Here is an 18,159-nt window from a genome sequence, read left to right on the forward strand (position 1 = left end):
CTGGAAGATGCCAGGGCTCTGCAAGATCTTTGACAGTTTTGCAGGACCTGTGAAGCAGAGATGTTCTGCCAGGCTTTTGGTTGAGAACAGCGGTGGTTGCTGAGCTGGCACCTCTTTTCTCCGTATCCTTTTCAAGGGTCCCCCCCACCCTTGATCCAGTATCTAAAATCTGGACTTGCAGTACTTAAAATAAGACATCATTAGGATTTGTATTTTGTTGTTAGCTGAATTGATTTTATTGGTTCAATAACTATATTTTATTTATTGTTGTACATCACCTAGAGATATAGTGATCCAGCAAGTTGATTGAATGAATTAATATTATAATAATATATTATTTTAAACTTTATACCATTGGTGCTCTTGAAGAAACTTGAAAAGTCAATTAAACATACCCCATCTTTTGATCCAAAAGTTTTCCCAGGATACTCAACAAAATATATTAAAATTCAGCTAATAGTTTTACACTTAAGCAGCTTAATGTCATACTTTTGCTTTTGTCTAAAATAACACAAAACCTTAGCATTTCCAAATGAAAACTAGGTCGGGAGAGAAACTATGCATAGATTGTGATGCTGACTATTGTGCATTCTGGTGATGCTAGTTTGTGAGCAGGATGCTATGCAAAATGAAATTGGGCAGTGAATACTGATGATAAATTGTAGAATAACAGTGCATCATAGTTTGAGAGTTTCAGAAAAACATAATAGTTACCTGTGCTTATGTATTAGGTAAAATTAGCTCATGAAAATAAGTGTATAGATTCCATCATAAGCCAAAAATTTTATTGTTAAGATTGGTGGATAGTAATAACTGGTATTGATACTTTTATGTTTTTCAAATGCTTGTAATTTTAATCTTAATTTTAATTATAGTTGTAAAACCTTAGATTTAGTACAGAGATAATCTAAAAAGTATATGATGTAATGTTGTCCTTATTTATGTTACTTGACAAAGATTTCATTATATTTCCTAAAGATATATTTAGTATCATGATGGCAGTCTAAAAAATTGTTTTGTATCTCAGGGCATACATACTAAATGCTTATTGCTTGAGCCTCTGCAAGGCTGTAAAAATGTTTTGTTTTTTATTGATATGATCAAAATTTGAACCACCCAAATAACATTGCTGCCTGTTATGTTAAAATGTAACTTGTTCTGAAATGCTCTGTGGCCAAAACATTGTAAGTTAGCTTGCTTATTGCCTTGTTGGAATCAGTTACTCAGTTTAATGTAGCATACTACAGTGGGGACTGGGCTGTTTATCTAAAATATGACTTCTTATTCATATTATGAAGTGTGATAGAGACAAAGCTTCACATTATTCTCCCAAATCAAACATTCTTCACCAGTAGGTTTACAACATTAAAACAGCAATGACAAGTGAAAACAAATTGGGCCAGTGGAAAATAGGCTAAGTTGCCATTAAGGGAAGAATATTTAGTTTGACTAAGTTGGTAGCCTCAAGCCTTTAAATTTCTTTTCTTTTTTTTGTTCATTTTGTTTTGGAACACCTTTTTTAAATTTTCATATGCTCAACAGATTCTGAAGGCAGTGGACATGGCAGTGAAGATGGATCAAAGGATAGCGAAGAAGGATCCTGTAGTGAATCAGAGGAAAATGTCTTGGAAGAAGACCTGGCAGAAGGAGGAAAGATAGAGGAAGAACAGCCTAAAAGCTCAGGTGGAGAAGAGCTGCCAATAACAGAAAAAGAGGTGATTAAAACCGAAAAAAAAGAGGATGATGAGGATGGAGAAGGAGAAGAGAAACCGAGGAAGAAAAAAGAGAAAGAGAGAGAAAGACCTGCTGAAACAGATACTGGCATTGATGAGCAAACAAATGAACCAAAAAAGTGGAACTTGCGAAGAAATCGCCCTCTGTTAGATTTTGTATCCATGGAAGAGCTAAATGACATAGATGATTATGACAGCGAGGATGACAATGACTGGCGACCAACTGCTGGAAAGAAGAAGGGGAAAAACACACTGCGGAAGGAGGGAAGTGACGGAGATAATGAGGATGATGAAGATGATGGGAGTGGAAGTGATGAGGATGACAATGAAGAGGAAGGCAATGATGAGGATGACGAGGATGATAACAGCAGTACTGCTAGTGATGGTGGATCCAAGAAGAAAAAAACAAAAGCTCTTAGCAGGAATAGTGCTGATGATGAGGAGCTGACAAATGATAGCCTGGCCCTTTCACAAAGCAAGAGCAATGAGGTAGAACAGCCAACTTTCTATAATACCTCTGATGAAAAATGGAAAATACTCTGCAGTGTGATTGTTTTGAAATTACTCCCTAAAGCTAGGCATAGTTACTGGACAGTGATCGCATTAATGAGCTGCAGAGTTATGCTAAATTAAGATACATTTGCATCAGCCTTTTGTCTGAATCCAGCACCCACTGAAGACAGTGGGACTCTGCTGTTGCCTTCAGTGTATCTTGGATTGGGACTTTAGACTTCACTGCAAGCCTTTACAAAGCAGTTAGCTTTTCTTTTGTATACTGTGCTGAGCATGAAGCAGCCATACCATTAGGATGGGTTGCAGTAAATGCAAAACAAAACAAAAGCCAGTGAAAGGTAAGGTAGCATGGCTGTGTAGGCTAACCATCTGACTGGTGCTAAGAACAGTGTGTTGTTACTGTTATAGAAGCTGTTAAATACTACGAGATTTAGCCAGAACATACAGATTTGTTGTAAAAACATGTTACTTTTGTGCTTTTTAAAGTTATGAGTAACATAGCAAATTTAAAGAAAGGTGAAATGTAGAATCTTTTTATTTGTACCGTTCTCAAGCTGAGTACCAAAGGTTGTATGCTCCTACAAAATATATTGTGTATTAAATAGCTAGGTTTTTTGGTGAAATATTTGTGCCATGGAGCTTCTGAGTTACGTATACCAGGGATTTTTTATATTTAGAATTTGAAGCTACACTGGTAGAAGCTAGGATACTTCGTTACTTTAGTTTAAAAAGAACCTAGTAAAATTATATTTTTATTTAAAGTGGAGCAGACCTGCAGCCTAAACTTTTTTTATTTTGCTGATTTGACATTTTTAATTTTTCATCTAACATGTATCACTGTTTAAAATTCCCTAGTAGTGTTTAAAAAACTCATTTGGGTGCTTCCTGTTATAACCTCATGAACCAATCCTTAATTTGCTGTGTTAATAAACACATTTGTAGAATTGAGCTTGAATATTTCCTGTTAAGACACCAGGAGAAGCATTCAGGATCATGGTGCCATTATGGAGAGTTTGAGATGTGGTTATCAGAGACTTGACACAAACAAGAAGAAGGCTGAAATGCAGACTCTCCTTCTTGGAGTCAGTAGAATTTGCCTTCAGATGTGTGTTGAGGACAGCAGTAAGATGTTTTCATTGATACAGGTTCACACAGTACATTTCTAGTCTGTTTTAAGATTTCATAATGTGACAGAAACTCTATCTATTACAATTGAATCCCTTGATCTTTGTACATCAGTGTAGTTTTTATAATGTCTTTTTGGCCTTCAGGCATACATCCTATTCAAGCATCTCACATTTTGCTTCCAAACTTTGCTCCTAAATTGATGTGGGATTATAATGGCTGCAAGTCCAAAGAAGCTGTGCAAGCATGTGAGAAAAGCTGAACCTGTTTTTAAAGTACTCATTGTGACATGGCTTGCCAAGCTCACAAACCAGCTTTAAAAACCAAACAGTAGCCTATATATCAGTGGGAGTTGCTGGAGTGAAAACTTTAAAGGCAGCTGTGACTAAGCATGAGAATGTTGAACATTTGCATAGGTTCTTTACACTGCAAATTACATTTCTGCTGTAAAGAATGAGGAAAATAAACACCAGAGAGATTAATTGCACTGAATTCAATACAGTGCCAAATAATTTTCATTCCCCTAACGGCAATCAGTGCTGAATATTGAAAAATCAGTTTTTACAGGAGACTGGTGAGGGGGGTACAGCCAGTTTATCCAGTTCTCCTGGTTCTCATTCTTCATTACCTTTCACAAGCAATCTTCCTTTCTTCCAGAACAGAACACTTCAATTTCTTCATATTTTTCTTCTATACTGCATTTCCCAGAGCTCTTTAATTATTAAAACTTGGAGAATTTATTTTGGTTAAACCAATCATTGGTACTGAAACTTGACCTGAATGGCTCAATCTTTTCAATATGATCTACTTTTCTTTTTAAAAGTCCTTGGAATTTGCTTGGTGTGTCTTGTATTCACATCTATCCATTCCCATGTTAAAGAGGTGCGTATGTGACCACTTTAATGCCCACTTTCCTACATGTGTGTTCAAAATATAAAATGATAATATTTCCACTTGGTCATCAGAGACCAAAATATAGCATTGTTTCATGTAAAGATAATGATGGAGTCGGGCTTCTGGAATGTAATGTAAAAAAGTTCTCTTTTGTAGCAGAGTTGATTAAATATTTCTAGTTTTGATGACAAACTCCTCTTCACCATGTTTCTCCTGCCACATTTTTCTGATAACTTATAAATGAAACCACTGTACACAGTGCTGCTGAGCTTATGTTATTTTTGAATGATTACTTGCCTACCTTGGCCTACCATGTTGTCTAGTTTTATCTAAATATTCTGATGAATAGAAGCATAAGAATACTTGACCTTTTCTGATAAATACATTTTCATGTAGTCATGATCAACTTGTCCTAGTGATTTCAATGGAACTTAGGCATAATCAACATTTGTGGGCTGCATATGCTATCTGTATCTTCATAGACAACTGTTTGCAATATGTACAGTGCATCTTATATTGGAAAGTTTTCATTGTATTTTGCTACTGTTGTGAAAGCTAAGTACATTAGTTGTTAGATTTGAAATGCCTTTTATTTGTCACAGTTAGTGAAGAACACAAAGCCTGAGACCATTATACAGGCTAAAAATAGACAGATGTAGTCTGACAGTATTGTGTTCCAACAGATGAGTTCCTGAATGTTTTACTGTAGATTACTGTCTTGTAAATTGTGTAGACTCATTTCAATTACATTGTATATTTTCTTTGAAACATCTTCATTATATTTATCAACTTTAAAAAATCTAATTTAAGTGGTAAAGCAACTAACATGTCCAATGCTGAAATTAGAAGAAAACAACCCTGCTACCTTGATTTGTCATAAGCCTAGATTCCCAGCCTGACTGTCCCTTTCTTATACTGGGACAAAGTGAGCTGGGTTTGTTATTCTTTTTGTTGTTTTTTTTTACTTTGAGCCTAGGGAAGTGTCAGAAGGAAAGTACTGCACATTCTGTGGTGTATTAAAGGCTCCAGGAATGGCTATACTAGAGACAGATAGGCTAAATGCTAACTCGGGTGTTCCAGGGAACCATTATTATACTGAGTACATTAATGACCAGTTGCACATCCTTTAGGATAGGCTGCTGAAGACCAGGGTGGCAAATCTGGCCCCAAAAGTCTTCCCACCTTATCCATCTCTCCCTTCACAAATACGGATTTGTATGTATCTCCATTTTCTGGCAAACTGAGCTGCAGACACCAGGCTTTCTTGACCCTCACTTCTAAAGTATGAGTGTCTTAGTAGAGCCTCCTCACTTAATTACTTCCACATGAAAATGAAGATTTAGGTAGTGAGCAGCTTAGATGCCCATAGATAGAATTTTATTTATTTTCATACTTGGGCATGGGGTGGGAATGGGATTGCTGTTTTAGAGTCATAGGATTAAGAGCCAAAGAGCTACTTAGGTTCATGCAAGCAACTTGTACTATCGCAAAAGAAATTTGATAGGGTCCCCCCCCCCCCGTCCTTTGATGACACTTATGACATAAACTGCTTGCTCAGTGGTAAAACTTGACAGTCATGTGATCTGGCTTGTCCTGATATGCTGTTTTATTTTACAGCACATTTTTCTCCTCTTACTCTTGACTGTAATGTCTTTCATAATTATTCAGGGAGTAATCAAATTTTCAGTTTTAGTATTTTCATAAGTTTCAAGCTTTCACTGACAAATACTTGGGTGGATTTGCTATTGATCTTTTTAGTCTTTATATATGCCATGTTTCCAAAAAATGACAAGAAACCTCATTTTGACATCTGCTACTCCCTCTATTACAAAATCTGGCTTCAGAGCAGCAGGGTGGAGATTCACTGGGTCTCTGCAGGTATTACTGATTTATTTTAAGAAGCTGTGGGTTAGTTTTATATCAGTATCAATCCAAGCATAGACTTAAGATGGCCCATTTGTAAGTTAAACATTTATTTGATAATAAAGTCAATATGCTCAAATTCGCATATGATACTACATCAGGCTACAAGAGATTTACTGAATTAGTGTTTCCAAAAACTCTTACAAATGTTTGAACTTGAATTATTTTCTGTTCTTGTATCCAGAAGATTAATAACTTTACCAAACCACTAGCATTTTTAAATGGTTTTCCTATTCCAGAGGGGTAGCCGAGTTAGTTTGTTGTAATGAACAAAAGGAGCCTTGTGGAACCTTAAAATCCAACAAATTTATTGTGGTTTTGTGGCATCTGGTGATGAAGTCTCTAGCCCACAAAAGCAAATGCTGTTCATTAAGATGTCATAAGAATCTGTTGTGTTGACAGTATCCATGCTGGTAACAGTTATGTTGTACTGGTATTTGTGGGAAAATAAGATCATCTCTAGGAAAACAGTGCTGAATATTAGATAGTAGAGAATGGAACTATGGAACAATGACTGGAACATTATATTAGTAAAGAACCAAACCCTTGAAAATGTAGCATGCATATGGAAACAAATAACTTTGCAGTTACATAAATTCATGTATCAGTTAATTTGGTCTACGATTAAAATTACTACTTAACACTGTTGTGAAGGCGTAGAATTTCCCCTTTCAACAGCTGACCACCAGTAGTGTTTCAAACTATATTGAAACTTCATTCAAGGATTAAAGCAGTTGGCTCATCCTTGATGTAGTATTTGGAATGCACTTTTGCTATAATAATATTGGCTGAGAACTTAAATTTGCAAATTTGTGATCTTGTAGTTTGATATAGTGGCTACTTCAGTGTTTCGTCAAATTATCTGAGTGCAACAGTCTGTATTGTTTTCTTCTTCCAAAGATCTTGCAGTGGTATTTTAGTAATTCCAGATTTTACCTGGAAGATGCTTAATGCCTGCCTTTAAACACCTTCTGGATGAACTTGCCACTTTGGAGTTCACCCACGGCATGGCTAAGTTGCAAAAGGGATTAAAAGGGACCATGTTCCCTTTAAATCCTCCCCCCTCCATTGGAAATAATGGAGAATGGGAGCATCTTCATTTGAGCCTCATAAACTAGACCCCCACTCCAATCTTTTTGAAACTTGAGGGGGGGGGTGTTGAGGAGAGGCACCAGCAGCTGTGCTACAAATTTAGTGCTCTAACTCAAACTCCACACCCAAGACCCAGATACCCCTGGATTGATTTTCCATTTTATGGGGGCTATATAATGGAGCAATAAAATTCAGGTTTCCTGAGTATTTTCTGAATCCAAGCACCATGGCAATATTGGGATTAGGGAATATCAGGAAATACTGATATTGGGGGGAGGGGGGGTTCAGTATACCCAAACTCAGAAAATACTGATTTTTTTTTCACCCCTACCTGGCACCTCTCCATGGGTTAAGGAAGTGAGGTCTTACAGCCATCCTCAGACAAGGCAAGGAGGAAGGTAGGAAGTGAGAGTATTTGTCTGGCTAAGATCTGAGCCAGAGAAGTATTCTTGGAACACTAATTTTCTCCAGATATTGAATATGAGAATCATAAAACTGCAAAGTTTTAAAGTGAGCCTAGTAAGTTCAAACATTAAAAGAGTTACTAGTATTAAGAGGGTAGGAATCCAAGAGAATCTTGGTGCAAACAAAAATATGTGATGAAATGAGTTAATACACTGATGCAGCATGATGAAAAATGACTTTGAGGAAATCGATATTTATAAAAGTGCAAATTTTCAAAATAAAAATACATCCTTTATTATAATCCATTTACTACTTTTGTAGTACCCCTTTCTCCCTCAGATTGGAAGCATATCGCACAATTAAAAACAGTGCAAATAAGGACAATATAATACAAACGACAAACAGAAAATATGATTGGATTGAAAAGTTAAGGCCAATGTACTTCAAATAGTGTAGAGAATATAGTGAGTAATTCAGTGAACTGCCTGCAGTTTTAAAGACATGGTGCCTTTTCCTTGTGTCTTTAAGGCATTTTTACAATTCTACGGTTAAAAACATACAAAGTACAATAAAATCAGATTGCGCCCCCCCATTTATGTGGCTTAACCCCTTAAAAGCTCTAAAAAGTAAAACAACCCAGAGCACCTCCTAAAAACTTCTAAAAGTGGTTTCCATTTTGCCTCCTCTTGGAGGCTGTTCTGCAGTTTACTATTGAGTGTGAATGGTCTCTAGTAGATGGCCAGTGGGCCACTTTAGGGGGGAGTAACTAGACAGGGGCAACCAGAAGACCAAAGGTGGCATACAGGGACATTTGGGGACAGATTTGTGATGTCTAAGCCATCAGTAACTTAACTTTAACATTCAGCTCTTTTACTTGAACTCTGAAGTAAATAACCAGCCAATGTAGCTGTTTCAAAATAAGCAAGCTGTGTTCCTGGATGGATGGATGGATGGATGGATCTTAGCGACACCATCAGTGGATCCAGCAACATCAGCTATACCATCTCAGGTTCATACTGTTGCTCAACCTCTAGTGTGATTTATGCCATCACATGTCAGCAATGCCTTTCCACCCTCTACATTGGACAAATAGGCCAGTCCCTTCGACAAAGAATAAATGAACCGAAGTTTGACATTAGAAACCACAACATTAAAAAAACAGTGGGGGGACCTTTTAACCTTCCAGGACATTCAGTTGTTGACCTTAGAGTAGCAGTTCTCTTACAAAGGAGTTCCAAAGAGAGATTAGAAAGAGAGACTGCTGAATGGCAACTGATAATGAAGCTCAAGACGAGGCATCCTTCTGGGCTGAATTGAGACCTAGGTTTCCTGTCTCAATACCAATACTGATTTCTCTATGCCTACTCACCCTCTGCATATCATACCTAAATCAATTATGCCTGCTATAGTCATTCATTTACTGTTTTCATTTGCCTGCTATTGTCATTTGGCAGCTGAAATCATGCCACTCTCCAAGATATATGGACAGATGGACTCACGTTCTAGTTGTATCTGAAGAAGTGAGCAGTAACTCACGAAAAGCTCATACCCTGCCACAGATTTTGTTATTCTTTATACTGCTACTGGACTCTTGCTCTTTACTACTACTACAACAGACAGATTAACACAGATACCCATCTTGATCTATTCCCTGCTAATAGTCATGTTGCTGTATTCTCAACCAGTTATTGTTACTGGGTAGCCTTCAAGGATAGCCCAATGTAAGCATGTTGCAATAGTCAAACTTGCATTTGTTTGAGCAGGTTGGCTAAAAAGTAGAGAGTTAGCAAACTAAGTGAAGCTGATAGAAGGCTCTCTTCTTCACTACTGCATCATCCTGCTTTTCAGACAGCAAGGTGGGACCATGAGCACTTCACACCCAAGCTTTTAACTTGTTCTGCAGATGCCTGTGGAGACAAATGGATCCAGATCCTTCCAAAACATCAGCCTTCCTAGCATTAACTCAGTCTTGTCTGGACTCAGCTTCAGCTTGTTCTGCCTTAGGCACTGGACCACAATCCTCAAAGTCCTGATTCAGAGCCAAGATAGACACATCTAGGAACTTAGATAATGAGATAGAGAGCTGGGTGTTATAAAAGGAATAACACAGATATGAAGTAAAGGCATTCAGGGAAAAAGTAAATATATCTGCATTGTAAATGTGAGTTTGCAAGCACAAATATTTGTGTAAGTTTGTGTCCTTTCCAATATAACAAGTGCACTTTTATTTTTCATAATAGGACTCGCTGATTCTTGAGAAGTCTCAAAACTGGACCTCCCAGAAAATGGACCATATTATGATTTGCTGTGTTTGTCTTGGGGACAACAGTGAAGATGCTGATGAAATAATCCAGTGTGACAACTGTGGGATAACAGTGCATGAAGGTAATTATACTGTGATGTTGATCTGCAACAAATACCATTTTTAAAGTAAAATAGGATCAAGCCTAATCAATGCCTTATAATTGTTTATACATGCCTTATGCATTTACTATTGATTTTTAAAAATATTTGTCACCTAATATTATAATCTCTGTGTGCCCACTCATTCTCATACTGTGTCATTTTAAAATAAAAATTATGTATATGAAGTTATAAGCAATTGTCCTATCCTGAGTCAGCCCAAGGATATGCACAGGTAAAGTCAACCTCGACAAACAGCTGGGTTTCAAAATTAAATATATTGAGCCAAGCATAATGCTGACCTGTTGTTGCTTGATTATCTTTCTTGTGTTTAATTCTCCTACTAAATTAAATATAAGCTATCAAAGATTTCAGGTTTTCACGGCTGGTAACATCATTAGGATTTGTAGAATCTTTCGGGCTCAAGTGCCGTGTTCTACTGGAGAAAGTTTTTCTTCCAGACGTTTCGTTCTCGGCTGTGGAGAACATCCTCAGTGGCGTTGCAGCCGGAGCAGGCGCTCTGACCTTCTTGGCTGCTGTGCATTGAGTGAGGCCAGGGCTGCTGGAAAGCTGCTATTTCTAGTCTGGAGTAAATAAGTAAGTAAGTAAAATTTTATTTGTATCCCGCCCTCCCCGCCTAGGCAGGCTCAGGGCGGCTAACAACATTTCATAAACATACAATAATAAATATAAAAACTTTAAATTTAACCATATAAACTTTAAATTTAACATCCTTTAAAAACCAGTCAATATAATTAAAATTATATAATTTAATTTAATCTGACAGTAATAATGGCATTTTGACGCTAATTTCTGTCAGTTTGCATAATTTTCATGATGACATAGGTCCTTAGACAGGACCGTGTTGGCGGACCCTTGATTAATAGCATTATTCAGCAGTCCGTGTATGCTAATTTGAAGAGGGTGGTCTTGCAGGCCCTGCGGAACTGATCAAGGTTCCGCAGGGCCCACACCTCAGGAAGCTGATTCCATAGGGCAGGGGCCGCGATTGAAAAGGCCCGTGCTCGGGTGTTCTGAAGCTTGATCTCTTTCGGCCCAGGGATAGCCATCTTATTTTTCCCGGCTGACCTCAGTGCCCTCTGGGGTTCATATGGGGAGAGACGGTCCCTCAGGTAGGCCGGTCCTCGGCCATATAAGGCTTTAAAGGTAATGACCAACACTTTGTACTGGAGGGGGTGTGGTGAAAGGGCAATAGGTTTGTGGATGCGCCCATTGTTTGGTGGGGCTTCTTGGAAGGGTAGTGATAAGGAAACTGGCTGTTGAATGTGACCATTGTTCTGTGTTAATTGCTGGGAGGGTTGGTAGGGGTGTGTAGAAAAGCTGTTTATTTATCCATGTTCAAACAAAACAATGTCATATTATAAGATGAGGAGTTCTAGAAAACACTCAAATGTGCATAAAGGGTAGCCAAGAAGGGTAGCCAAGTAGCAAGGCTCTTGCTTCTCTTCAGCTTCACTCCCCACCTTGTCCACCTGAAAGTTAGTACCTTTGCATTGCACTCTTCTGTGAATGTCCCCCCCCCCCCCCCCACGGTGCCATGTTTACCAGTTTTGAAGGATTTAGGGTGGTAGTGGGTTAGCCCCTAAATCTTTAAGTTTTGGAATTTTTCTGAAATTCTGGGTTTGTCCCCAGATTTCAAAAAAGCTCTGCCCATTATGGTTACCTCCTTTCAGTATTCTTTGATCCACATGTTGGGGCTACCCAACCCTATTAGATATATGGTGAAAAGACTGGAAAGCATTGTGAAAAGCTTTTGTTTGGTGTTATTTTATAACATTCCCTGTATATCTAAGGTAAACTCTTTATACTAGTGCCTGGAGTCAGTAATGAGATTAGTGAGGATGAATAAACTGCAATTTAGTTTAGAGAAGATTGAGTTGTTAATGGGAAATGATCATGGCGATCTTTTTGTTGACCTTCTAAGGGTGGGTTGCTCTGCCCCTGAAGATCAGGCTTAACAGTTGGAAAAGTCTCCTGCAACTTGCTCTCAAATAGCAACTGTTGTCCAGGAGCACTTTTTTTCAGATTTAGTCTGCCAGCTAGGCCTAGTTCTGGTAAATGTGACCTAGGTACCATAAGTCATTCCCTGGTAACTTCTACACAAGGTTGCTGTAGTTAGCATTACATGAGGCTTACTTTGGAAAGTGTCTGGAAACTGCATATAGTCTAAAAGAAATCTGTTAAATCCCCGCTAGCTGAGGAACATGCAACTCCAGTTCCAAAACAATTGTGCTCATCACCTGTAAGTTTCCAGATCCAATTCAAATTGTGGGCTGTATTCTTTAAAGCTCCAAAAGGTTTGGTCATTGGTTATCTGAAGGTTATGCCTGTGTCATGTTTGAACACATGAAAGAAGCCTATTAAGAGAGTCTTCCTCATCAAGTGTTGTGGATGGTAATCAGAACCGAGAGCCTTCTCTATTATAGATTTTCCTTTGACCGTAAAAACTTGGCTGGATACTTCACTTGCTGATCAAGGTCTTCTTTTTGAAAAAGCTTTTATTACCTATAACTGCCACTGACATGCTTTCTGTTGTAGTTTAGTTGTGGTTTTATTGTTGCATTTTATTTGTATGCATTTTTATCTTTATTGCAAGTAAGTTCAAGGTACTTTTTGTGGTTGGAAAACATAGTATAAAATGATTATGTTCCATTCTTGGCAAAGTGATGTTCGGCTGAATGTGTCTTCTTGCCTGATTCTTTTTTATTTATGGTCATACATTTCTAAAAGTTTATTAAATTTATTAAGTATTTCAGAAATGGTAAGTAAAACCATTTCTGAAAACTAAACCAGTTTAGATGAATATGATTTAAAATACACAGGCATTAGCGTCTTATATTATTTTCATTAACTTTAAAGTATAGGTCTAAGATACTGTTCATTTGAAGATCATCTGGATTGTCCTGCTTCCTTGAAGTGTAACATCATCCAGACTACAGTGCACTCAGTGAAAATGAACTGCATTAATTATAGTTCCATGGTGTTTCAGCTAAATGCTAATGGACAAAATCCATTATCTTGGATTTACTGTTACCCCCCAGTCCATCCCACACTTTTCCCATGTACTAGCTGATTTGATCATATATCTAAGTTTATTACTTTCAACATGTAGATTGATGTAACTCTGTGTAGGATTGCACATCAAGAAATTGAAACCAGGGTGATGCTTTGCAGCTAGAAGTGTTCTGCAGTAAATTCTGTTCTGTGAGACCAAATAAGCCAGTTGCAATTGGCAGGATTGTTGTAAGAAGCAAAACCACCACAAAACTCTGGTCATCATTGGGAAGTTTATCATGCACTTGGAGGCATCCCTGCTTTATTTTCTCTGCTAAATGATCCCACTCAGACCAGACTGAGGTAGGTGTGAGTAGAATAGTAAGGGATACAGTTTCCCACCTGTCTTTAATACTGTGTTACAAAACCTTCACAGTATGAACCTGTCTGTGTTGTTTATAGTAGGGCTCTCCTTTTTTTACATACAGTCACCCTAATCATAAGAGTAAGCACTTTGCTAGTTAAGATATTTAGAACACTTTTCTGGAGAGCCAGTTTGGTGTAGTGGTTAAGTGTGCGGACTCTTATCTGGGAGAACCGGGTTTGATTCCCCACTCCTCCATTTACAGCTGCTAGAATGGTCTTGGGTTAGCCATAGCTGTCTCAGGAGTTGTCCTTGAAAGGGCAGCTGCTGTGAGAGCCCTCTCAACCCCACCCACCTCACAGGGTGTCTGTTGTGGTGGGAGAAGATATAGGAGATTGTAAGCCTCTCTGATTCAGAGAGAAGAGCAGGGTATAAATCTGCAGTAGTCTTCTGCAGTCTTTTTAAGATTTGGTCACCAAATGTTCTCAAACAGTGCTTAGTGGTGATGTTGTTCACTAAATCTGGAAAAGAATTAATTTTTAAAGTGTTCCTTCATTAAGAAACATGCCCTTCTGTGGGCAAATGAAGTTTTAAAAAATAAAATCCTTATGCTCAGTTTTGTCACTTTAAATAACTGCTTTTATGCCAAGATCTTCTAACTGGCTTATTATAGCAGAGCACTCCTAATTGTGATGTCAGTCCTACTGATGTACTGATTGTAGTGTGTCTAAAGAAAAATGTCTGATATGTATCATAGCATGTGACGTAAATGATGGTTATTCACTTGATGGAAATTGACCTTGGATTGTTATTAATTAAAGACTTGCCACAGGTATCCTAAAATATTTTGCTATTTGCTTATTCTGATGCCCTCATTGTATACACTGGCGCACATGCCCATAAGGGTTTATTCATTTGGAACCTTGGCCTGTAGTAAGAGCCATGCTCTGTGTACTCTTCTTTGGAATTCTAAGATCTTTCTTCCCTTTTCCGTCCATTCTTTGAAGCAGGCCTGTTTGTTTTCAGGTGGTGTTTAGTATATTAGTTAAAAACAAAATGCAATGTGTAAGGAGAACATAGTAATCACTTCAAATATTGCAGCATTTTCTAATACATTGTGCATGAAGACTGGCCACTGAAGTAAAGAACATTCATGTGTGCAAATTAAGAAAAATGACTTACTATCAGAAGATCTAAGATTGTACCAGGCTACAATTACACAGAATTATAGAATATAACCCTTAATAAGTCATTTTGTAGCACTTAACAAATTTCTGAAAATTACAGCTTCCCTTCGCAGAAGGCACCAGTTGTATGGTTATAGAAAGAATGCATAGACAGTTTCTTCCATTGCTTTCAAATGAGAAAGTATATTTTCTTCAGTTGTCTTCAAATGAGAAGGCGTATTTTCTTGTGATTGTGGAATAAAAGTTCACTAAGAACAGCTTTCTGTCTCTCCCATTATACATAAGGCTGTATATGCCTCACTAACCTGTTACATTTCTTTGAGGGGGTAAACAAACTTGTGGACAAAGGAGACCCGATAGATGTTGTTTACCTTGACTTCCAGAAAGCTTTTGATAAAGTTCCTCATCAAAGGCTCCTTAGAAAGCTTGAGAGTCATGGAGTAAAAGGACAGGTCCTCTTGTGGATCAAAAACTGGCTGAGTAATAGGAAGCAGAGAGTGAGTATAAATGGGCAGTCTTCGCAGTGGAGGATGGTAAGCAGTGGGGTGCCGCAGGGCTCGGTACTGGGTCCCATGCTCTTTAACTTGTTCATAAATGATTTAGAGTTGGGAGTGAGCAGTGAAGTGGCCAAATTTGCGGATGACACTAAATTGTTCAGGGTGGTGAGAACCAGAGAGGATTGTGAGGAACTCCAAAGGGATCTGTTGAGGCTGGGTGAGTGGGCGTCAACGTGGCAGATGCGGTTCAATGTGGCCAAGTGCAAAGTAATGCACATTGGGGCCAAGAATCCCAGCTACAAATACAAGTTGATGGGGTGTGAACTGGCAGAGACTGACCAAGAGAGAGATCTTGGGGTCGTGGTAGATAATTCACTGAAAATGTCAAGACAGTGTGCCTTTGCAATAAAAAAGGCCAACGCCATGCTGGGAATTATTAGGAAGGGAATTGAAAACAAATCAGCCAGTATCATAATGCCCCTGTATAAATCGATGGTGCGGTCTCATTTGGAGTACTGTGTGCAGTTCTGGTCGCCGCACCTCAAAAAGGATATTATAGCATTGGCGAAAGTTCAGAAAAGGGCAACTAGAATGATTAAAGGGCTGGAACACCTTCCTTATGAAGAAAGGTTGAAACGCTTAGGGCTCTTTAGCTTGGAGAAACGTCGACTGAGGGGTGACATGATAGAGGTTTACAAGATAATGCATGGGATGGAGAAAGTAGAGAAAGAAGTACTTTTCTCCCTTTCTCACAATACGAGAACTCGTGGGCATTCGATGAAATTGCTGAGCAGACAGGTTAAAACGGATAAAAGGAAGTACTTCTTCACCCAAAGGGTGATTAACATGTGGAATTCACTGCCACAGGAGGTGATGGCGGCCACAAGCATGGCCACCTTCAAGAGGGGGTTAGATAAAAATATGGAGCAGAGGTCCATCAGTGGCTATTAGCCACAGTGTGTATGTGTGTGTATATATATATATATATATATTTGGCCGCTGTGTGACACAGAATGTTGGACTGGATGGGCCATTGGCCTGATCTAACATGGCTTCTCTTATGTTCTTATGTATATAAACAGTAGTATTATCAGAGAACTGATACAGAGATGCTAGAGGTACACCATTGCAGCTACTTGGTAACCATACCCATTGATATTTTTCAGTTCAGCTAATCACTGGTCAAACAGATATGGCAGCTAATTTGGTCACATAACATAATGTATAAGAAAAACTGAACATGTATACCTTTTGAAGGTCTGTGTATAGTTTTTAAAAAAGCAATATCTATCCACATCCAGTCTGTGTTTTTACGTCTCTTGCTGTTGTCAGTCTGAATTGCATTGATGGCCAACTGGTGGTTTAGTGGGTTATATATGTAAATGTAAATATATTTAAATATAAATATTACAGATTGTCTGCTTGACCAGTATATGCAACTTAACTAAATAGAATGTGTGTACCTTTCAGAACAGACCTTCTGATCCTTATTTTAGTTGATACTTTATGGTAATATGTTGATACTTTTGTTCAAGTAATAACTATTATTCAGAATCTTTCCCAGGCAAACTCTGTACAGTCTGTTTTGTTGTTGATATGATAGAGATGTACGAAGCACTGTTGCATGGGCTGGGTTGTGGACTCCTGAGCATGTGATAGGATGGGAAGGCAGGGTCTCCTAATTATTTGTAAAACTGTATTGATTGCTTAAATTTGAATATTAGTGACACCATATAATGTACTATTTTTTTCTCTTATTACATTAGGTGGGAAATATGTGTGAGAGCTGAATTGCTTTGTCTTTTTTAAAGTTCTTATTCAGTTGAATTATTTTAATTATGAGCTATATATTCTGCTCTTATGTTGCTTGGGAATTCTGATTGAATATCATGTACGATGAAAGACAAGTGCTTTTCTTTGCTTTAACTGTTGTCTTCTGTTCTTGCCAAAGTGCTTTCTGATATTTTTGAAAATAAAAGGTAGATTTGCAAGTAATTGGGGCATCCTCACACATTTATTTGTTTAGGGTGTTTATAGGTTGCCTTTCTACCCATATGGGTCCTTAAGGTAGCTAAAAAATCTAATTTATAACATATAAAAACCAAAATTAAACTATACAATCAAACCAAATATCAGTCAAAATCAAATATCACAAAAGTTAAAATAAAAACATCAAGACAACACCAGAGATTATAAAATATTGTCCAATTAATTTAAACTCATTCAAAGGAATGTAAAGGAAGTCTTCAGTTGACTACAGACAGCCTGTAAGGGTAGCATTGATGCTTCCTACTAGGAGAGGTATTCAGCAGTTTGGCGTAGTAATTGGTTCTGCTAAGGCTGGTGGCTGCAGGAAGGCTCATCATCCCTTGACCTCAGAACTGTGGCAAGCTGACAAACTTTCCTCTTCTTCCAAGGTAGTTTGTAGAATAAAGGTTTGATTGGAAATGATTTAAACACATTTTTGGTTTAAAAAGGCCTGACCCTGTTTTAAATTTTAGAGATTCTGGACCCACAGGTATTTTAAAAACTTTAATTTCAAATATTCATAAAATCTGGGTGGAACCATAGCTGAAAGTTGTTCATAAAAATAAAGGTTGGTGAGATCGCTCATTCCCCCCTCCCCCCCCCAAAAAAAGAAAAAAACTGATTTTAAAATGAATGAAGATTAGGTTTCTTTGCACAAAGCTTACATGTTTAGTAAAAACTTGCAGTTTTAAAGCACCATGAATGAGCAAGTAGAATATACAATGAAATCAAATTTTAGCATATGATTTTACACTTGAACACATAGATGATTAGTGTTTCTGCAGATATGTTAAAACTAGTAAATCATTTCAGGTACAGGGGTCATTTGAATGTTTTTATGTCTGTTGACACACAGCACTTCCAATGCCATTCATGGCACATTTATGAGCCTGGCCTGCCACTTACCATGGATGAGCATGCTCAGTATATTACATAGCCTTCAGAAATGAAGGAAACACTATCCTCAATGTCCTTATGCT

The 18,159-nt window shown here is 37.9% G+C and overlaps 1 protein-coding gene across 10 annotated transcripts in view; it reads left to right on the plus strand.

Annotated features, from left to right (window-relative positions):
* The window catches only part of LOC132590533 (PHD finger protein 14-like), a 169,335-nt gene that overhangs the window by 8,636 nt on the left and 142,540 nt on the right, over positions 1–18,159 (plus strand). For all 10 annotated transcript variants that reach the window (XR_009556700.1, XM_060263452.1, XM_060263456.1 and 7 more), the window contains exons 3-4: positions 1,543–2,222; positions 9,926–10,070. Coding sequence is in view for 9 of the 10 variants with exons in the window: in XM_060263452.1 (XP_060119435.1) it covers positions 1,543–2,222; positions 9,926–10,070 (825 nt within the window). In the remaining variant the exon portion in view is untranslated. The remainder of the gene's footprint in view (positions 1–1,542; positions 2,223–9,925; positions 10,071–18,159) is intronic.

This window comes from Heteronotia binoei, unplaced genomic scaffold, assembly GCF_032191835.1.
Source record: "Heteronotia binoei isolate CCM8104 ecotype False Entrance Well unplaced genomic scaffold, APGP_CSIRO_Hbin_v1 ptg000154l, whole genome shotgun sequence".
In the NCBI taxonomy this organism is placed as follows: Eukaryota; Metazoa; Chordata; class Lepidosauria; order Squamata; family Gekkonidae; genus Heteronotia; species Heteronotia binoei.